The 22428-nt window shown below is 43.7% G+C and overlaps 1 protein-coding gene and 1 long non-coding RNA gene across 2 annotated transcripts; one reads left to right on the forward strand and one right to left on the reverse strand.

Moving 5' to 3' along the window:
- Positions 1-1365: 1365 nt before the first annotated feature.
- LOC143122099 (uncharacterized) lies at positions 1366-2644 on the forward strand. Its single transcript, XR_012986593.1, has 2 exons — positions 1366-1896; positions 1984-2644. It is a non-coding gene; the product is annotated as an uncharacterized LOC143122099 (long non-coding RNA).
- A 51-nt stretch (positions 2645-2695) lies between these two features.
- LOC143121410 (uncharacterized) lies at positions 2696-7744 on the reverse strand. The gene is made up of 15 exons (XM_076281771.1): positions 7580-7744; positions 6511-6609; positions 6352-6429; positions 6160-6237; positions 5981-6076; positions 5486-5801; positions 5064-5349; positions 4924-4947; positions 4267-4476; positions 4014-4105; positions 3808-3912; positions 3591-3705; positions 3436-3517; positions 3062-3226; positions 2696-2969 (listed from the first exon to the last, which is right to left on the reverse strand). The coding sequence occupies exons 3-15, from the start codon at positions 6354-6356 to the stop codon at positions 2696-2698; spliced, it is 1848 nt and encodes a 615-aa protein (XP_076137886.1). The 5' UTR covers positions 6357-6429; positions 6511-6609; positions 7580-7744.
- Positions 7745-22428: the final 14684 nt, after the last annotated feature.

Consider the following 22428-nt stretch of genomic DNA (forward strand, 5'->3'; position numbering starts at 1 on the left):
TTTCAAGGCACTTATTGTAGTCAGAAATTACATTTGAAGTTAATTTAAAATATTACAGAAGCATGCCAAATGAATAGAAATGAGGAGGATAAGAGTGTATTCAAAATACACTACTACACTATTATTAGTTATACTGTAATGCCTTTAAAGTACATTTCCAATACACTTGGGATGAAAATTGTACTGCGACTGTGTTCCGAATGCTCATAAAATCTCTTTTTGTATAATGTACTTAAGAACACTTAAAGTTTGAAAAAAGTTGTTCCATTTTAGCACACTAACTACACTCAAAGTATAGGCAAGTTGGTATTAAGTTGAACTTAATACATAATTCAATACACTTAATTACACTTGGATTTGACGAAAAAAGTACAAACTATACTTAGTACACTTTCAAAAAGTATACTTTTAATAGTTTTTTTTTTTTTACCTGGGTTGTCATTATAGATGTAGGCTGTTGCATAGCTTAGTACAGGGGTGGGCAACTAATTTCCCCAAGGGGCCACATGACAAACTGGGACTGTTGAGGAGGGCCGGACCCAAAATACCGAACTCAAGTCTGAACTCAATTCTGTTCAATTCTATTCTGTTCTTGTATAACATTAAGTAAATCATATGGTTTTGTTTACTAGTTGTAAGAACAGATGAAAATGTGAGGGAGACAAAGGAAAAACAGCAATATTTAATCTATGTCCAGTATTTAATCCTCATTCTCGAAAATGATTTTTTGACATTGACATTTTTTTTCAGTTTTCAAAGACTGATATAAAAAAGTACTACAATATCTATATAATTAGGCTAGGTCATGAAAATGTCAGTACAACCGATAGGCCTGTGCCACCATTTCATCAACACTCAGCAATATTTCATCATTAAAGGGACACCAGGCAAGCCTGAGTGTTTTTTTCCTCAACGAAGCTCCCCCTAGTGTCTGTGAGTAAATGCGTTCAAACACACTGTCGTGAAAACGAACTGCTGTCCCTCCCCCCTCCAAGTACCCCACTCCACGAGCAACCCAGCTGATCAGCTGTAAACCTTGCTGAGCAGAGGAACCGGCTATTTCAAATCCAACTATGTCTACCGAGGTAAGTAAAGTAATATTTTCCAACTGATGGCGAGTTTGTTTTTTTACTGTGTTGTCATGCATAGGCTACTAGTATTTTTTACTGGAAACGAACGATAGCCTATGAGGCGAACTAGGCTACTGCTTTCGTGTTGTTTTTGGGAGAGTGTGCATGAGCATAAAAAAATATCGGAGGCTATATTGTCTAAAGTTATATTAGCGAGGCCTATAATTTCATCTGGTAGAATGACTGTTTACCTTTGCTTGTCTACGAAATTGTGTTGTCATGCATAGGCTGGCCCCTACTAGTATTTTTTTACTGGGAACGAACGATAGCCTATGAACGAGGCGAACTAGGCTACTGCTTTCGTGTTGTTTTTGGGAGAGTGGGCATGAGCATAAAAAAATATCGGAGGCTAATATTTGTCTAAAGTTATATTAGCGAGGTCTATAATTTCTGGTAGAATGACGGTTTACCTTTGCTTGTCTAAGATAATATCATAACGTTTCTTCTAGCTCGATCATGATGCAACGTTTTTATTGCCTATTATCAGACGCATTGACTTAGTGACATAAAATAAAAGTGTAAGCCATCGTAATTCAACTCATAAATGTAAAGTAAGTGAGATATTGTCAACTGTTTTGTGATATTGCAGGAATCAACGTCAGCCTCAGCCTCAGCCTCGGAGTACATTGCTCAGGCCATTGGTGGTAGGCCGACTTCAAGGCCGGTCAGACAGAGAACCCCCAGGACGGGGAGGAGTGCTAGACTGGATGCTGAGGAAGAGAGAAGACTGCAGGATCTTCAAGAAAGAAGAATCAATGAAATGAAGGTTTGTCAAATAGTGTAACTAGACCAGAGATGCCTTTTTATTTTGTTGAAAGACCTGTGTAATCATGCAGATTATTTTGTGTTTTAGGATACACTTCATTCACTTGATGCCTCACAGAAGGACCTGATCTTAGAGAGAGTTATAACCAGGTCCCCGGGGGTGATGTTCGACGTCTTATCATTTCTGGAGGTGCCCCTGCGTCCTGACCCTGAACCTGCCGGACTCCACTGGTGTGTCTGTGGAAACTGTCGGGAGATGAACACGGACCTGGAGAGGAAATGCTGCCGGCAACGTCCACAGAATTGCATAAGTAAAATGGCCTACATGGACTTTTATATTTTAGATGAGGGTGTGTTGCGGCTGGCCAGGGCAGCCTGGAATGATATATTTGCACTAGCCGATAATGCAGAACCTGGGATGGAACAGCGCCAGTTTAGACATGCAGCCTATAGGCAGTTTGTGTTGTGGCAGCACGGCCGCCTGGGTGTGGGCAACAGAGTAGTTATACCCAGCTGCTGTGTTTGCCGGATAAGGGACACTTTCCCTGACCCCAGAGGGCAGTACACCGGCTTCAGGGTGACCCGCCTAGCATAATTTTTCACAATACTTGCTGCATAGCAGTTGTTATCATATTGTAAATAGTTTGTTACCATACACATTGTAAAAGTTCTTACCACCTTTCATCCCAACTTTATGTATATGTTGTTTTTCACAGTACATTTGTAAATAAAAAATATTTTGGACAAAGTTTCAGAATCAATTCTTTATTATTTACATGTATATGCCATATGAAAACTGTTCAATTGTCCTCCAATTCTCTGGGACCACGGTCCCCTCGTGAGACATGAATCGCCACTAGTTCTGATGTGGGAGGTGGCTGTTGTGGAGCAAGTACACCCAGACGCCTTGGGTCATCAGGCCTTAGCGTCTGTTTGCGGGGAAGACCAGACCCACTTCCCATTCTCCTGGCAAGAATGGCCCTCTGGATCTCTGGAATGTACGTGTACTGCTTTTTCTCCTTCATCGTGTACACGCTCCAACTCTTTGATTTCTTGTTGTACTTCCGTCTGTAACTAGAGAGCAAGAACAATTTGTGTTTGTCGTTAGTCATTCTACAAGGTAAAAAAAAAAAGAAAAACCATAACCATGTCACAAAAATACCTACATTTTCTGTCCATCTTGGTTGCGTGCAGGGCGGCGTTGATTGTGTTTATTATAATCAATGGCTGCCAGCAATGTCCGAGTCTTGTATACAAACGGAGAGTAGGCCATGCGCTTTGCTGCATACATCAAAATATGATTTTGGAATGACTCCAAATCAGATGTGGTCCTGTGTGGGTGGGAGACATAATTACAACAACACTCGTGGTAATACATGTGTTGTTTTGTTATATATATAAAAAATGAAATCCACATTACAGATTACACTGAAATAAGGTCAACTATGCTGCATTTGAAACATGACGAACACTTGAGTGAGAAATACTGGAAATTCAAAAATAACTTGGGTGAACACAATCATGTCTTACATATATTTACCTGAAGTTTAGGAATTTCTTTACCAGGATCAGCCATCTTTTGTCAAGGACAACAGCAGTAAGTGCCTTGTGAGCAGCTGAACCTATAGTCATAACACAGTCAGTAAAACATTCACATACAGTGTTGAATTCTGCACCAGTATTGGTTGAAATTACCTTGTATGATCCAAGGCTTGTTCTGGCTGTCTTCATCCAGTGGCTCATGTTCACAGCAACTGGTTGCCCAAGAGTGCTCATTGCAGACATGGTGAAGTACACCAACCCACATCATCTGCATAAAAAAAGTTATACAGTGCATGGAGCAACAAACATGTTCTGCTAGCATGTCAACTAAACTGTCCTAATCAACACATTTGTTCCCCCTCAACCATACCTTGAGTTGCTCCTCTGTGTCCGCATGCTTGCTGCAGTACCAAAAGTGGTTGACTATGTCCTTGATCCATGGCTGAATACCAGTCTGATTTTTCACGGTCCCAGCCTGATCAAGGTACACAAGGTACACAATAGCTAGCTTCTTTTCACAACACCAGGACAACATATAGAAACTGGTCACATGTCTGTAAATGTACTGATGCATACCCGTCGAAGCCTCTTGCTCAGGCTCTTAGCTGCATGCCAGATATCCAATGAGTGCTGAATACCCCACGCTTTATATTTGCCACGCTCCGGATCTATAACAAAGAGAGGCCATGAAAACAATGTAAACAAAAATGATACGTTTTTTAAAATTCTTTTTACATACATGTTAAAAATGAGGCCCTGTGGGAACAGCGATCAAACATGAACTTGGGACGGTCTTTATGACTTCACCATAACCAAAAGTTCTCCTTACTCAGTAATGCGGTGATTTGTGGGTGGGCATCAGTGACCACTTCCTTTATAGAAAGCTCTGGAAGGAGTGCATCCATTGTGCGAACAAAGCACTCCTTCTCCATGATGACTGAGTTTTTATTTGTTTCGCGTTTATCAACGGAAACAATGTGGACCACATCTCTGGAGTCTTGTTCGATTGTGGTGTATGTGCAGAACTGTGCACAATGACCTGAGGCAAAAGCACAACTGTCAGCATATAACTTGTGTACGTTATTACAGAGGCCGTCTGAATAACAGTCAATGAGGAAAGAGGCTTTGATCTAGCAATCATGCTCAGGAGAAAGCAGCAGACATAATTTACACATCCCAATCTCTAACCACAGGAAAAATCTAATTTGGATTATGCAATTCACAAAGGGAGGTGTGAGAGACAGTGGACATTTTGCCTGGACATAGTTTTGTATTTTTAACCTTGAGAGTTGCACCCTATAACAGGCCAAATGTTATGCTAAAAGAACAATCTAACAGTCTCTGAGCAGCCATGACGCTATTTCAGTCTAAAAGCATCATCAACATAAAACCAAAGATATTAGAAGATAATGATAAAGCAGTACCACAGTACATACATAAAAATCTGATCGATCCTCAATTTTGACAGTATGCATACAGAACTTACCAGGAGAATCCATTCTGCCATCGCCTATTGCAAACAGACATTATAAGCATTAGAATCACAGCTTCCAATCATACAGTCATAGCATATCATACAGAATTGTCAGTGTAAAAGTTAGTCAAAGGTGTAAGACTGTTCCTCACCCAGGAGAACAACATGGTCCTTCTGCCGTAAACGGTCTAGGACTTCTGCTCTAGTTTGATCCCAATACTCCTGCACCGGCTCTATGCAGTAAGCATCCTGGATCCTGTAGAATGTGGATTCGGTAACCATCCCCATCGACATAAATTTGAAGAGTAGGGCTACTTTTCTATAGTTGTTCCCGGACAGAAGAATATTGGCAGACAGCATAAAGTCACCGCCCTGCATGCCAAACTTCAAGGTTGGCTGCGAATTCCATTTCCATACGGAGTGTCCGAAAGGGCATAACTAATGTAAAGAAATGGCAATGTTATGTGAGAAACAATAAAAACATACATACAAAAGTGTCAAACAATAACAGCACCCTATAGAAAAGCCAATTCAAGACAACATAATTGACTTTTTGACAATTTTCACACCTTACCCATTCTAGAACTACTCCTGTCCCTCGTGTCTTCATGGCAACTTGAAAAGGTTGTGCACCAGAGCATGCTACGCCTAGCACTCTGTCTGCAAAGGTGCACTGTTGCACTGGTATTTTCAAGTGCATGGCGAGATCAAGCAGATTGTTGTTGTATGTTATGCTGGCAGTTTTACCGACCAGATCATCCTCAGAGAGTACTCTGTGAAGATGTGCGGTGGACTCTGATTCTGGAGCGGGAGGGTCGGGCATGTCTATGTCTAATACGGCCTCATCCACACTGATTTCAGCCAGGTCATTCGCTTTGTCTCCAACCATTCTGAAGAGTTGAATATGCATATTGATCATCTTTACAAAAAATACTTCACATGAAGGATTACATGAGTTCATATTCTAGACAATGTCGTAGAACAGTTTAGAAAGAAATAGGCTGCGCTTTACGACTTACAAATGTAGCTCAACTTCCATCCAAAATTGATAAATAATATGCAAACATACCGTAAATGAAGAGAAGGGACAAAATCCTCATCTGAACTGTCTCCTTCCTCCAAACCCAAGACACTTGGATCAGCCCCAAAATCATCACACTCAATGCTGTTCAGACAACACATACAGATATTTCAGATAGAAGAAAGAGGTAAATGGAAGTAAATGAAAGACTAATGGACAGCACTTACATGGTCTTCCTAAAATCATTAGCCCCCTCTTCATCTGAAGACTCGTGGTGGTGTTCTTCGATGCTCATAGAGTGCATGCTGCGAGCAGAAAAATAGAGACTCCAAAACATAAGCCAACAGCCACAAAAAAGAAGATCAAGAAACCCTCTCTGAAAACTATACACCATACTATCGTATGGCGGTGAACTTCACCTCATTTCCAAATCACCAACTTCTCCCTCTCTAGACAAAGGCTGCACACCAAGCTCAGGAAGATTTACAGGAACATCCCTGAAACGTAAAATAGTGCATAAGTAACTGGAACTACAAAATTACAGGCAGGATAAATAAAGCCTGTGTAAGAAAACATACTGGTCTCGATCTGAGTCTTCTGTGATACTGGAAACAGGTGGTTTTGGTGGTCTGGACTGGGTCTTGCTTGGTGTGGATGTAACCTGCCAGCGCTTGTAACTAGAAAAAATAAGACAGCATTTTTGCAACATTTCTAACATTACATTGTGAAATTGCATGCGTATAGGTAATTGTGGTGGAATGCTTTGAAATTAGGCTACATTTGTCTGTTGACTACACTGCTGGGGGTGAGTGGATAAAGTGTGTGTGTGTGTGTGTTGTTTGGAGGGCGGGAGGGGGTTGTAGTGTCACTAACAGTAACTTGGTCAGCCCACGTAACTTATTTGCAAACAAGACGGTCGTGGAAAATATTCTGAGACTGGGGTTCATTGTAGGCGGTGTGTACGTACAGTAGCTGACGAGGATTTGTAGCATATTATGGATCAATACAGAATGCGATCGGTGACTCATCGACTTCTACACTATGAAGCACACTGCAAAAAAGCTACACCAGCGCCAAATAAAAGCAACACCTGGATGCAACATGCAAGCTAAATTAGCCACATAGAAGGGAATCATGCTAGATCAAGCAAAAATCTCCGCTAGCCACTTTACCAAAAAACACTGACGCGTGGCCACAAAAAGAGAGGAGGGGAATAAGAACTGTGATCTACCTAAAAAACAATACCCATGTTTGCTAGCAAACACACAGAGACATCATCCATCTAGCTAGAACAAGCCAAATTCTCCGCCCGCTAGCCACTTAGCTCGCTGAGAACTGCGACGATCGTAGAAATTCTTGGAATGTAAGTCTTTCTACCAATAAAACACTATGACGCGTGGCCACACAAAAAAGAATAGAGGTGTAAGAAATACCTAAAAAACAATACCCATGCTTGCTAGCAAACACACTACGATCTCCGCTAGCCACCTAGCTACCCCTGTAGCTAACAGACATTCATAGAAATATCAAAGATACTTCATCAACCGTCTCTGGAAATAGGCTACAGTAAACAACACATTTACAGATAATAACGAACGCAATGAAAGTACAACCATACACAAAGTAAAATATCAAAGTGTTACTTACAAGCGTAAAAGCAAGAATGCGAGGTCTGCATCTGTCTTGGAGCCTTCTCTGTCTTTCAGCTCTCGCCATTCTGAAAAAGCTTGACCAAGGTTGATACGTGTGTGAGCCCTCGCTCGGTCTGAAGCTCTTTTCCTCTTCTTTCCATCTTCCGTCAAGGGTTTTCGCTGCTTCTTCGCTGGCTCTGCCATTACACGTTTGTAAAAATCGCTAGCCGGGTTTCGTTAGCCTGCCTCTGAACTGGGGATATTTGCCGTAAACAGATCCTGCTTCTCGCGATGAATGAGACTTTGTGAGACTGAAGGACTCCGGGTCGGTGTTCCGAACTTGCAAGCGGGATATTCTTCCTACAGGCAGTAGGGGCGGGCAAGAGACTCTTCATTCGCCCTGTAATGAGTCATTTAACCATATACAGACTTACGAAGATGATTAATTAACACGAAAACGTTGCCTGGTGTCCCTTTAAATCATTACCATCATTAAATTAACTCTATGCAGAATTAGACTACGAAAATGTGGAGCAGACATTAGTAGGCTGTCATTAGTTTATCAACATGCACAAAGAAAACTATTTTAAAAATGTAGGCTATGTTTTTGCTTTAACTTTATGCACATAACTGTGATTGGTCAACTCGCTCTGCGTGTTGAGCCGGCTGCTTCAAGCAACCTGTGGGTAGTAGCATCATACTAGTTCGCTAACATAAGCTTTGCAAATAAACTCAGACATATTTTGGTTACAATTACGGGGTTATCCGATTGTTAACTGTCTATCTGCCAGTAACGTTTTGAAATGAACACTTCGTATGGCCAACGAACAGCAGTAGGAGTTCGTTCTAACAACCTTTGCGGTGGTGAGCGACGCAGACATAAGAGACACAAAACTTTTTTACGCCGACGTAAAGGCAACTGCATTGTGTCGACGCATAAGCATAAATTCTATTCACCAGCACATCAGTGAGGGTGTTACGTCGTATGCATCCACGCACAAATGTATGGGCGTACAAATAGCAGTCGCTTTCAAAATAAAAACAACGATATTGATTTGCATGCATTATCTCTATGCTAGGCTCTTGACTATTGTTCTTTCACGGACCTTACGCGGGCCGGTCAGGGAAAGCCCACGGGCCGGATGTGGCCCGCGGGCCGTATGTTGCCCATGTATGGCTTAGTAGTATTTGTGCATGTTACATGTTCATCTGCGATAAAGGCAAATAAAGAGCACCTGCAAATAAAGGCATAAACTTTTTGATCAACTAATGTTGCGCTGCATTGCCTGTAAGAGTCATCAACTGACGATACACATTATAAATGTATAGTTGCCGTGGAAAGCCCCGGGAGAAACACATTTTCACATTAATTTACTCTTTTTTTTTTTGTATATTTTTGGGCTTTTTATGCCTTTAATGTGACAGGACAGTAGAGAATGACAGGAAGCGAATGGGAGAGAGAGTCGGGGTGGGATCCGGAAAGGACCACGGGGCGGGAATCAAACCCGGGTCGCCGGCATACAGTGCAGGTGCCCCAGCCAGTTGCGCCACAGCTGGGGCCACATTAATTTACTCTTGTTACGATCGTGAGTGTGAAAGATGCCGTACGCAACATTTTTGTGCGTATTCAAGGTTTGTACATGAGGCCCCAGGCAATTCACAAATGTACGTAGCCACAATGTTATCCTACGTTGCAGCGACCAATGCAGTACGTGCTCACAACATAACTGTGTTAGGTGGGTGCCAGGGACACCAGTACAATATTTACGTGTTTACTTGTATTTTAGATATTTACTTGTTTCAAATTTCAGTAATTTCAAAGTCCAGTAAATCCACTATTTTCAGATGGAAACCCTAGGATTCTGATTGTTATATAAGTGTGACCCCAGTGTATGTTAATTAAAACACTAGGGGGAAAGGGGTTACAGCTTCTAGTTTATTTCTTCCTTATTCTTCTACCTGAGCTCATTGTAGTGTTGAGTAAAGACAGTGTATTCCATCAGAACTCAGAAGGCAGTCTACTCATTCTTCATGATGGCACCAGCATCCTTAGCAGTCATGTCTTATTTGCCAAGACACTGACAGTTTTAATTGAATGAGTGCTTTGTGATATATGTACAAAAATATGTCTACACGGTGTTGTGAAGCCACTGTGAGCATATCTTACTACAATCTGCAATCAGAGGAGGACCATAAAAAAAGCCTTAAGAAGCTCTATCCATAAAGATTGGTGCTCTGAACCATAAAAACAGACAGTAATTGATAGCTTTTATCTGCTGCTAAGGACACTTCGGCAATAAATTGTGGGTCTTTTTTTTCTTCTCCTTGTTCCATTTCCCGCTCTGCATTCAGTCCTCAGATCTGGCCACCTCTACAAAAGGCACCCTATTGTTAGGTGAGGTCAATAAATTGATGAGGAAAACGAAGGGGAGGACTCTGGATGTCATCAGGCTGGATGCTGATGTGGAACAGCATTACTCACACTGATGACCTCATGCCTGACAGAGACCCATTTCCTCTTCCTCTTTCTGTGGCCAGCGCAATCCTTTTTTTTAAAGAGCCGAGGACATGCAGTACACTATAGACTTTGTTTTTAAGGTCAAATGTGAGTTATAGAAGGTCATCTGAGCTACCAGTGAGGTCTTTGGTGCTACTGGGTGTATTATTACATAGCAAGACTGCGTAACAGTAAGAGGCCAATGTAACCTGAGGTAAAGGTGTGATAACCTCACAGTGCTCTGGATCAATATGTCAGACTGTATTACACAGACACCACTTCATAGGAGCCCCATTCCAATGTTTCTTCTCTAGATGACAATATGAGAGCACAGCTAAAGAAAGCAGGTCTTTTCTATAGGGTACCATATGAATAGTAAATGCATTCTCTTTGAAGATGCTTTGATGACAGGTCAGGAACACACAGAATCTATAAACTCAGAAGGAATATTTAGATTTAAATTCACTTAGAGGTGGGCCAGGAAAACAAAAATCGAGGCCCCACATGCAACATAATCGTCACTCCTTTTTTTGTTTCACCGTGTGAACTGTCAGCTGCAAGAGGTGTAAACCTTGAGTCATTATGAACACACTGCTCTCCTCTCCTTTCACTCCCGTCGGTTTGTTTGTTTAGCAATATTACATGAAAACTACCGCCCTGATTTTTTTTAATGCAGCTTGGTGTAGCACAGGCCAACTAAGAATCCATTACACTTTGGAACAAATCGGACTTAAAGATGCAATATTGCACTATTTTCCTTTTGCTTTCACTCCGATTGTGAGATACTGCTGCTATGTCTGTGGAGGTGGCCACTCTACAGAGTCCAAGCCAGAGAACAGCATGTACAAACAAGGTTTTCTTCAGTCCAATTTCTTCCGTTTTCTTCAGCCTGACGAGCCAAAGCTAAATTATTAGGTGGTGGATTGTGCCACTGCTTTGCCACAGCGTCTAACATCTCTGCCAGTGTTCAGCGGCATTTACAGCATTTTGACTCAGCCTCCATTTATTATGTCCTTTCCCCTTATGCGTCTCCATGGGCTACAAACCAGGAAATGACTTCAATCAATCATGCCGTGGGGCGAGCGAGACGAGACTTCATTAGGTCAACAACTGAACTGGGACACAGATCGTCATCCCCTCCATTATGCTTGTGTTTTGCTGTTGCCTTCCAATGCCCTGTCATACAAATGACAACAAGATTGCAGCGCTTGATACATCACGGAGACTTGGGAATGACCAGAGAGCCGCTCACCTACCAGTGCACTGCACAAGATTTATAGGTGAGCAGGCTGTGTTGAAGGCCCTTTTTCACATAGTGGTGGATATGCACTGTTTTGATCTTTGAAAATGATGCAGCTGATTTCAGAGTTGTTTCTTTTTTTATTATTATTATCCATGCCCAGATATGAAGCAGAGTATTCAGTCATAGAAAAATGATGCTGTCTTGCAGTCTTGCCCAGTGTGATGGGAACCAAATGGACTCCACTTTGATTCATTGCTTTTAATTATGTTGAGCAGGAAACATAGGCGTGGGTGTGGAGAATGAGGAGAGTGTTTACACACTGAGATAGTTTAACAACAACGTTAGAGAGTCCAGCTGACTGAAGTAGATTACAGATTAGGCCCAGTGGGGGTGGAGTTGAAGACTGCAATGACAATAATTTATTTTCTTTAATTTCCTTTTTCTTTGCTTGCAGTTTGCACCATATTCTCCTCCAGAAGAGAGAGGTCAGTGGTGTTTTTGTTTTGTTGCTGTTGTTTTGTTGTTGATTTTAGTAATGTAATTATTTAGAATACTCCAAATCACAAATACTACTGCTATTGTAAAATTGTTTCCACAGGTTACATGAAAGTCACTGACCAGCTTGAGCTGACTTGGCTGCTGTTTTTCATCACTCTTGTTAGTTCTGTGATCAGAGGAACTCTTATATGAGTTATTGTTGTTCCTAATTACTGTATGGCCATTGGCATAATTCTTATGGAAAACTTCAAACAAACAGTGATTATTACTATACTATTATTAGCACGTAGCCCAATGTAAACAACCTCAGTCCTGCGCCTAATTCTCTCTACTCTGTGCACTCGAGAGCCGTTCTCCCTGCGTGGATGCTGGCTCCATATTGTCAGTCTAACACCGCTGTGACATACCCACCCTGCAGAGGCTGCCAGAGTCATGCCTGTTCACACGTACGGACCCTGCTGCTGTCTCTCCTCCACTCACTCTCTCCCTCTCTCCCGCCCGCCGTCCTCTCTCGCTCTCTCTCCCGCCCGCCGTCCTCTCTCTCCCTCTCTCCCACCCGCCGTCCTCTCTCTCCCTCTCTCCCGCCCGCCGTCCTCTCTCTCTCCCTCTCTCCCGCCCGCCGTCCTCTCTCTCGCTCTCTCTCCCGCCCGCCGTCCTCTCTCTCGCTCTCTCTCCCGCCCGCCGTCCTCTCTCTCCCTCTCTCCCGCCCGCCGTCCTCTCTCTCGCTCTCTCTCCCGCCCGCCGTCCTCTCTCTCGCTCTCTCTCCCGCCCGCCGTCCTCTCTCTCCCTCTCTCCCACCCGCCGTCCTCTCTCTCGCTCTCTCCCTGCTCTCTCACTGTATTCTCCACTCCCTGTTTTTCTCTCTCTCCCTGTCCCTGTCTCCCTCTCTCTCTCTCTCCCTGTCCCTGTCTCCCTCTCTCTCTTTCTTTCTCCCCACTCTCACTGTCTGTCTCTCTCTCTCTCTCTCTCTTTTTCTCTTCTTTCCACATTTCTCTCTGGCGGGCCTGTTTTCCTGGGCCTGTGGGGGTTGCTCTTCCAGCCTCCCAGCTCCCTGGCGTCCCGCGCTGCTCCCCCCTCAGTGCTCCTGCACGGTGGACAGCTTGACAGCAGGGAAACTGACCATCATTTTCCCCTCGAGTACACAGTTTCCCACCCCTGGGCTTCGAGCTGGCAGGAGCCTCTGCGATTTTTTTCCCTCTTGTTTTTGTTTCTTTTTTTTTTTACTTTTGTCAAGGAGCATCAGGAGAATGTTTTTGTGTGTGTGTGTGTGTACTGTACCTTTAAAGTAAACTCATGAAGTGGCTACTTCAAGGATTGAAGTCAAACTTACCTAGTTAACAGTTAGCAGATGTTTGTTTGGGCATTGTAGCTTCTTACAATATTGATGTATCTAGCTTGCTAAGAAAACATGTTTTTGTTTTATCAAACTAAATGTGATGTGTCTTTGGTTCGATGCTGGCAAGCTATCTGAATGCATGCATAGGGGTGGCATTGCATCATATACAGAATGTCATTCCTCATTTTCTAAGTGGCTTTGGATGAAAGCGTCTGCTAAATGAATAATTGTAAATGTGTAGATGACTAACGCGGCATAATGACATCTCTTCTTCTCATGATTATTGCTGGATCTCTCTATAAATAGGCCATGTGTCTCACTTTCTCTACCTTACTGTTTAACTCCCTAGTTTTCTGTTCAGGTTCTAGAATCGTCTCTGTGCTGCTGCCAGAGCTGTAAGTACAGGCTCCATCCTGACCTCTATGATGTTGACCTTTTGATTAATGAGCTGATTTTTTAACCGGCTTTGTGACTTACAAATTGATCGTGTTATAGTCATTCTTTTTAATTGCTTTTATTTTATGTTATATAGATTTATATTTTGGGTATATCTATTTTTGGGTATTTCTATTTTATTTGTTTGTTCTGTTTGTGGAAAGCATACTTTTAGCATACAATTATGTATGATAAAGTGCTATATATGAATTTGACTTTGACTTTGTTTCAGGTTCTAGAATCGTTGCTGTTCCACCCGTCAGTGCTGTGTCCAGACTCCGTCCTGACCTCTATCGTCCTGTCCTGACCTCTATGATGTGGACGGCTCATTACCCAGGAAGGTGTGTCCACTCAGCAGACAACGAGGCTGTTTCTTTAGCACGGACGACAGGACAGAGAAACGCTGACGACTGAAACTCTCTATGTACGCAGCCCCTCGTGCTTTTTTTAAACCTCAGTCTTCCACGCTGTCTTTCTGTCTCTCCATCTCACTGCTTCTCTGCCTAACGCTTGAAAAGATAAAGGTGCTAAAAACGGTTCTTCAGAGAGATGCCACAGAGGAATCTTCTGCACTGCTTTAAAGAATCTATAACCAGATACAGTTCTTAAAATAAATATTTCAGTACCCTTATGGCTTGGCTTATACCTTGTATGGCTTGTGTCTGTCTGTATGTCTCACTGTCTGTCTGTCTGTCTGATTCTCCTCTTCTCTGTATTTCCCCACTTGTCTGTCTGTCTCTCTGTCTGTCTCTCTGTCTGTCTCTTGTAGTCTGTCTGTCTATCTGTCTCTCTGTCTGTCTGTCTCTCTGTCTCTTGTAGTCTGTCTGTCTGTCTCTTGTAGTCTATCTGTCTGTCTCTTGTAGTCTGTCTGTCTCTTGTAGTCTCTCTGTCTGTCTGTCTGTCTCTTGTAGTCTCTCTGTCTGTCTCTTGTAGTCTGTCTGTCTCTCTGTCTGTCTCTTGTAGTCTGTCTGTCTGTCTAACTGCCTCACGCTGTGTGTTCCTGTCTCTGTTCTCCGCTGCGCTTCATTTGCTATGCTTCTCATCATACGCGGAGTTTGTGGGGGGGCAGGGGGAGCACTGCCCCCCCTGGTGGAAACGGGTAATTGCATTGATTCATACATTAGTGAAATACGTCTGGCATGACCAGATATTTTAAAAATAATTTAAATAACACCAAACAACAATATAAGGAACGGGCTGCGGTTGATGATGGGAGCAGCCAGGTTTTCTTCTCTTGCGATCCTTCACATCGAAAGTGACATTACGGCCAACCTGACGAGGCATGCATGGAAAATTACTGTTGCACTAGTATAGACATCTTGCCGTGCCAACGTTGCAATAAAGGTTGCCTAAATGCCATGTATATAAATGTCCTGTCAGCTTACTAATTGATTTTGCGTTGTGTGTAGATTTGGAATTTTTATTCCACTTTGTTTAAACAGCAAAGTGGCGAAGCCTCGTTGGAACTGGCTGGTGAATGTGACGCGCGTAGGCCTGGCTAGATACACCATGACCCTTTTTGTGCGCCTATACTGATCGCTGTGGATTACTCTTTTTCGTGTCATTGGATTACAGCAAAATATGAATATTTTTGTCTTAACGTAATGGCGTGATTGCGCTTCGTTTCTGTGTTTGGAGAGGCAGACTGTTAGGTAGGGTAACACTTCCTTTGATTCTTGGAGTTATCACTATGATTTAAAAGCCTACAGTTTGGAGTTTACTTACTTTGCCTTTGTAGAATCGAATTTGAGTTTTCAATGACTCGTTCTCCTTAGCATACTGTACATGAACCGATGCATGTTGTTATTTAAAACTCCACTCTGCTAGGTGGCTATAGGCTATATAGTTTGTTTTTAATAGCAAACAGAAATGTCAAGATAGCAACAGTTCATTACATTCTTTAATTGACAAAATATGATTGTACAAAATATTCAATCAATGTGGCGCAAATGAGGCTAGAGGCGGTGGATTAATTTATCAAATGTGAGCAGCAACCAGACCCTATATGGGCTAAGCCATAGACAGTAAAAGAAAGGCTAAGCCCCGAATGTTTATTTTGCGTTTCAAGCCAACCGTGCTGCATTGGATTTCATAAGGACGAATTGTTAAATTGTTACAATGTAATTATATATATCTTTATTTAGCATGTTTGTTTTCTCCATATGTGCTCATACTGTGTTCCCCAAGTGGAGGGCCAGGTCTCAGCTGCTACAATTATTATTATTTTTTTGTCTGCCCCCCCTGGCTCAAATGTCAAACTCCGCCTATGCTTCTCATCCCTCCTTACTTTCATCATATTAACTCTCTCTCACACACACACACACACACACACAGGATGTTCCCTCCTTACTTTCATCATATTAATGAGCATCTTCTGTGCCTTTCACACACACACACACACACACACATACACACTACCCTATACAAACAAACAGGCACCCACAGCGCAGATACATACTACCCTATACAAGCACATACACACACACACTCACACACACAAGATGCACATTGCACAAGCTCATACATAATGCTTGTATACAGTATAGTCTTTGTACTGTATGCCGATGGCAACTTGGCATTCTTGAGTACCTAGTGGACTAGGTGTGGGAGAGTTTTGGTTTGAATATGTATGTATTAGTGTTTGTGTGGCTTGTGTTGTGTACTGTACTTCTTGTCAAGGACCCCCCTGAAATCGAGATGATACGTCTCAGGAGGGGTTTATCCTGCCAATAACATTGTCAAAAACTAAAATATGCACTAGGTAGCCTATACACACACACATGTGCGCACACACAAACAACCACTTTAGCAACATTTTATTTATGGCTATGATGTAATGTTGAAGATTTTTAATGTTGAAATGCCTTTACTGTATACTTGTATACTTCAGAAGCAGTAGGAAGAAAATAAAATGCTTGAAAAACCCCATTTTGACATAATATTGGATATAAGCATGACAGCTGAGTTGTCCATGGAAAGTTTAGCTGCATCCTATGATAGCTTCAGCGAAAGTTCTACTAGGAAGACTCGTAGTGTAGCTTACTCCTCCCATGCTTACACGGAGCCAATCTTAGCTTTGCCTACTTTCGGAGAAAGCCCTGCAATCTGATCATTCACTCATTCAATCAGCGCTAGCCTATAGAAATTCAGTGGGCTCTTTAAATATGTTCCACCTAACACTGCTTCTGCTTCTCAGCACGCCGACTTTGACGTCCCCTCCACCTCCCCTCCAGCCACCTCTGCCAGCAGTCCACGTCCATCGGGCACGGTCTGCCTACCACATCATCTTCCTTCAGCCACCGCCACCAGTTGGTCCCCGTCTCGTTGTGGGGGGTAGGCTCCCCACCCCTGCCTTCATCCATCGGCAGGAGACGAGATCCGCTCATCGCTGGACGGATCCGAGACGGGGCCTACGCCAAAGACTGTTACCTATTCAGGACTCTATCATGCTTGCATCCAAGCCGTTCCTTTACTAATTAAATTGTTAACTGATTCTATTCTGTCTACTGAGTCTTTCTGGTAGAACTGTGGTTAGAGCAGAGACAGTGAAGAGAAGTGTGTGCAGCTCAGACTGTGTGGTCAGCAGAACGTCCAGACACAGCACAGAGGACTGTATTGAGGTCAGACGCTGTTTTCAGCAACTATGGCAGCCACAGGAGAGAGAATCGTGTCGAGTCTAGACACCGTCGTCAGCCACTTCCACGTCATAACAGAGGTCTTCATCTCCACTCTGCTGCCCCTCTCTGCTCTGACGTCCAGAGGTCTGCTCTCCTCTTCTGCTCCTCAGGTTCGACCGCACCACAGTAGAGACCCGCCCAAGCAACTATGGCAGCCGCAGGGGAGATGGGAGGGCTGTACTACGAAGCGAGGTAACTAACGCGGTAACTATGGCAGCCGCAGGGGAGATGGGAGGGCTGTACTACGAAGCGAGGTAACTAACGCGGGAAACTTTGGGAGTAACCAGGGGTGCTGTGGTGCAATTGGCTACAGCGCCCAAACCATATTCAGGTCAAGGTGCCCATGGGGACCTGGGTTGGAGTCCGCCTCGGGTCATTTCCCGATCTCTCTCCACCACTCCCTACACTGTCCTATCAGATTAAAGGCATAAAAAGCCCAAAAAATATTTTAAAAAGAAAACAATTTTGGCAGTAACCACTGATATCTAAAAGAACACTGCACTGAGCAGCTATTGTTTTCAAAGTGACATGTTTTTTTTATTGCGCTTATGATCCTAAAATAGCTAATATGATAGCTAAAACCCATTGGAATTCCTCTGTGTATACTGTACAATAATAAACTTGCCTTGCCTTTTTTCCTGGCTTAAATGCACGGATATGTCTATAGTATAACCAGACTTGTGAGCCAGAAATTTAGACGCACACACACACAAACACACACACACACACACACATATTAATGTAGTCACAATAACACAAAAATGTTTATGCACACAGGCACACACACATACAGTACATGTCTACATATGTTCAAAAGTGCATACCATAGACACACACTTAAACAAGCAGATTTATGCCCAGATATGTTCCCATGCACATGTGTTGAACACACACACACATACAGTATATTCACACACACACACACACACAGGGCTTTCTGTGTCTTTCTTACCTGTGCTCTTTCATCAGAGCCACTCCAGGTCTCCAAGGCAACCAGAAAACCTTCCCCTTTCTCTTTCCCTCTCTCTCTCTCTCTTCTCTTATCTCTTCTCTCCCTCTCTCTCTCTTCTCTATCTCTTCTCTCCCTCTCTCTCTCCTTTCTCTGATGACAGCTCCACATCTTGCCTAATGAAGCCGCATTAAGACCGCAGGCCACGGCACTGTTGAGATTCAACACACATATGGGCACCCCTCCGGTTCAATGCTCACAGCTTGCTGAATAAATAAGTGAAAGAATGAATGAATAAATAAATAAATAACGACCAGTCTCTCCAACGACTCCCGCTCCCTGGTCTCCAGAGATCATATCTAGGTCAGATTATTTGGCTAATTAAAACGAGCGGCAGTCTCTTTATTGGCTTTTGTGAGCGTGTGCCGCACCACGGTGAGAGTGGAGGATGCTTCTCCAAATCATCCCCAGAGATGACGGAGCAGCCATACTGCAATAATGGAGCCCGTTCAAGAGTAGCTGTGGCGTCTAATTTCCTCCTCAAATTGAGCTTATGACTGATGCTGGACTCCAGCTGCTCCCATCTGATGGGGAATTATATTGACTGACACACGTGTATTAAAAAACACTCCTTCTCTTCTTCTCTGTATCTCTCACTCTCTTTCTCTCTGTCTCTCTATCTTCCCTCCTCCTATCCTCTCTTTCATTATCTGTCTCTCACTCCACCTTTCTTTCTCTCCCCCAGTACTTCAGTCTCTCTGTCTCTCTCTGGCATTTCTTCTCTTCTGTAACTGAACCTCTGTTTCTGTGGCATTGTGTTGCCATAATGTACATCTTCTCTCCATTGCTTTCTACCCCCCCCACACACACACCCACACACACACACATTCAGTTTCAATGTCACCATTGTTCATGATCCATCTCTTCCTCTCTCCTTCTCTCTGTGCTTCTCCCACCCTCCCTTCCTCTCTCTGTTCATTACGAATCTATCTGTGCTTGAACATGTGTGTCTTTCATGCCTGTCCTCATTTGCGATCTGCGTTTTCCAGAAATCGATGGCACGCCGTCCTAATTGTACGTCCAGTCGAATGTACAAAGCCACAGAAATGAGATTTAGTGGCCCAAGACACGTCCGCAAGATAGGCCTAATTGAACTAAGTAATTGCGTTGTCTTGCTGCTATAAGTGCATGGCGCTCGGTGAGGAGCTGGCGCCGGGCCAAAGCTGGGCCGGATGTGCCCCAGGTCTGGGCCTGCCGCGCAGCTGTAGGAGGGGGAGTAAAGGCTTGTGAATGAGGTGAGGCATGTGTCGACAGGGGGATGTGATTTTAATGAAAGCCTCGGAGAGGCCAGGCCTTTATTGCAGCACCCTGCAGACTGCAAAGAGAGGGAATGAAATAAATGACATGAGGAAAAGAAAAAGGAAAAAAATGAGAGAAACTGGGAAATATGCAAACGACTTTGTCCTCGGCACGGGGCCTTTTGCTCTCCGCTGCGCCAATCAAAGCTCCTGAACCGCAACGCAGACACCCGACACTCCGGCAAACGCAAAACTCAAAGGAGAAGAGAAGGGAGGGGGGGGGGGGGTCAACTTGTATAGGATCCAGACGAAAGTGCATGCTCACATCAGATCAGATCTGACCGCTGATGGGAATGTCCAATGAGCCCCCATCTCTCCTTGTCAACTTTCCTCTTTAAATAAAGTGAAATAAAATACAATGAAATACATTTAAAAATCCGTCTGAAGTCCTCAGCATGGTCTTGGCCGGTCCCTGGAATAATGATGTTTTAGAAAAGAAGCTTTTATTGTATTTGTGTTAATTAGGTCCCCACAGGGGGGCTCTGGGCTGTGCAGTGATGTTTTCATCATGTGCCCAATTATCACAACACAACACTGGCGGAGAGGTGCAATCAGTGGTGTATGAACACACTCTCATACACACACACACACATCAGAGGACACACACACACTCACACCTATGTGTGCATTTACATGCACACAGTCTTTCTCTCTTTCCCTTTCACTTACACACACGCACACTTACACACACACACACACTTATTGAGGCTTCAGTGTAATGTGCTCTGGAACATTCTGTTCTCTGTGCTGTTCTCCATCTTATCTTCATATACACACGTATTTATTTATTTATATTTTATTTTTATCTTGTGAGATGCAGTTTCTGATGTGAGTCCGGGGAGGGGAAAGAGACGCAGCTGACCAAATGAAAATGTCTCTCCTCGCTGCTAGATGTCCGCTCAGGGCGGCCGCTCACCATGGAGACCGTGGTTATCTAGGCTCCCCGGCCGGTGTCGCAGCGGGAAGCTAAACAACAGACCACAGGTCCACTCAACGCCTCTGTTTCCTGCTATCTTCCTTCCTTCCTGCCTGGGCTGAGAGTGAGAGGGAGTGTTGGGAAAAGAGGAACTTCCTACCTGGGCTGAGAGTGAGAGGGAGTGTTGGGAAAAGAGGAACTTCCTACCTGGGCTGAGAGGGAGTGTTGGGAAGGGAGGAATTGCTCTCTGAAAGAACCAAGATAGAAACTCACACTCCCACCTGAATCGAGTCATAGAGAGCAACTTTCCTCTGAAAGAAACTGAAAGCCTTAAGCGACAATATTTTTATATAGTTAAAAAAATTGAGAAAGACAGAAAGTGTGTGTGTGTTTATATGAATAATTGTGTGTGTGTGCGTGTTAGCCTGGGTGTTCCCATGCTGCCTTGCGCGCGATTTGATTCACGCTGCTAAGGCAGCCTGGAGACCATGGAGCAAATTTTCGCCTGAGATAGGGGACCAATCACAGAACAAGGGGGAAAGCAAGACGATGATGAGCTATGCACAGACGCATTTGATAGACATCCGTGGCACCCAATAAACGGATCTGGGCATTTTTTTCAAATACAAGAAAATGAACGTTTGGTTTCCAGACCACGTCTCATTGAGAAGTGGTGGCGCTAGCCAGGCTATGTGCGTGTTTGTATATGTGAGTAACTAAGTGAGTGTGTGTGTGTGTTTATGAGTAACTGAGTGTGTATGTGTGTGTGTGTTTATGTGAGTAACTGAGTTTGTGTGTGTGTGTGTGTTAATGTGAGTAACCGAGTGTGTGTGTGTGTGTGTGTGTGTTTATGTGAGTAACTGAGTGTGTGTGTGTGTGTTTATGTGAGTAACTGAGTGTATGTGTGAATGTGGGCTGTTTGTTTCTTCCAGGAGAACCAATCAAGGTGCTATTCCGCTGTATTAAGCCCTGAAGCTCTAACGATGGGAATGTTCGCCCAAATCAATACTCCAGCTGTGCCCTCGAATAATCATTCAGCCGAAAGAGCCCCACACGCCCGACACCGCCTCTCCATCTCACCCAAATGGGCATGTAGGCTGAAGGAAGTTCACCCTCCCTACCCCCCCCCCCCTCACCCAAATAGGCCTGTAGATCTGTTGTTTTTGGACACCACTGGAGCCTTGTTTAACTTCCCAATAAATCCGCCCCATTAATGTAACCAGATGAGCAGAGGGGAGATGTAAATCCTGATGTGTGACTGAGCCTGCAGAAGCAGAGGAGCTCCAGTCACGCCCCGGTGCCCTGTGGCTGGCCTCTCTGGCCCCCCTGCTCCAGGAGTGGGGGCTTTATGCAGACAGAGTGGGGGGGGGGGCAGCCACGGGAGGCCGGTCTGTGGATGTGGGAGGCGCAAGGAGCTGATAGATTGGTCAGGGTTGGTTGAACCAGGGTCATCGCTGATGGTCTGATTTCAGTGTATTTTTTCGGTTGTTGTTTCATTTCAAGTTTTTTTGCTCACTTGTCCCAACATTCTGCTTCAGTTGTGTATTCACTGTAGTTTGGCCCATATAGTATTCGTTTTTGTTTGGTTGAGCATGCTTAAAAATCTTAGCAAGGTCTGAAGCTACGGACATCCACTCCAGCTTTGTGATCTACTCCTGAATTTGGCCTGAACGCACAATGCTGATGATGCATGAGTTTCAGTGGCTCGTTACGTGCCACAAGTTCCTGATTTAGACTGGCTGTTGATTGGTGGGTCATTACATAATATGGGCAGTGATGGGCAAAATGTAGTGTGCTAAGCTACAAGCTACTCTATAAGCTGCTCTCAAAGGAGAAATACAGCGATTTTTCATACAGATCTCCATTTCTCGAGATCATGAGTACTGTCGGTACGGAAGAAAACCTGAATGCAATTGGTTTTACCTAGCTCAAGTTGCTGCAGCCAACAGTTAGAGC

This window comes from Alosa pseudoharengus, unplaced genomic scaffold (genome assembly GCF_046254945.1).
Source record: "Alosa pseudoharengus isolate Yale_2024_CS ecotype anadromous, Long Island Sound unplaced genomic scaffold, YU_APseudo_1.1 YU_APseudo_1.1_scf_13, whole genome shotgun sequence".
Lineage (NCBI taxonomy): Eukaryota > Metazoa > Chordata > Actinopteri > Clupeiformes > Clupeidae > Alosa > Alosa pseudoharengus.

Bases quoted from the DNA above. Each gene is read 5' to 3' on its own strand.
- LOC143121410 (XM_076281771.1), bottom strand. The intron at 3,913-4,013 runs GTATGCATCAGT...TACCTTGATCAG, and splicing joins TGAGCAAGAGGCTTCGACGG to GCTGGGACCGTGAAAAATCA. The intron at 3,518-3,590 runs GTAATTTCAACC...TTATGACTATAG, and splicing joins CAAGCCTTGGATCATACAAG to GTTCAGCTGCTCACAAGGCA.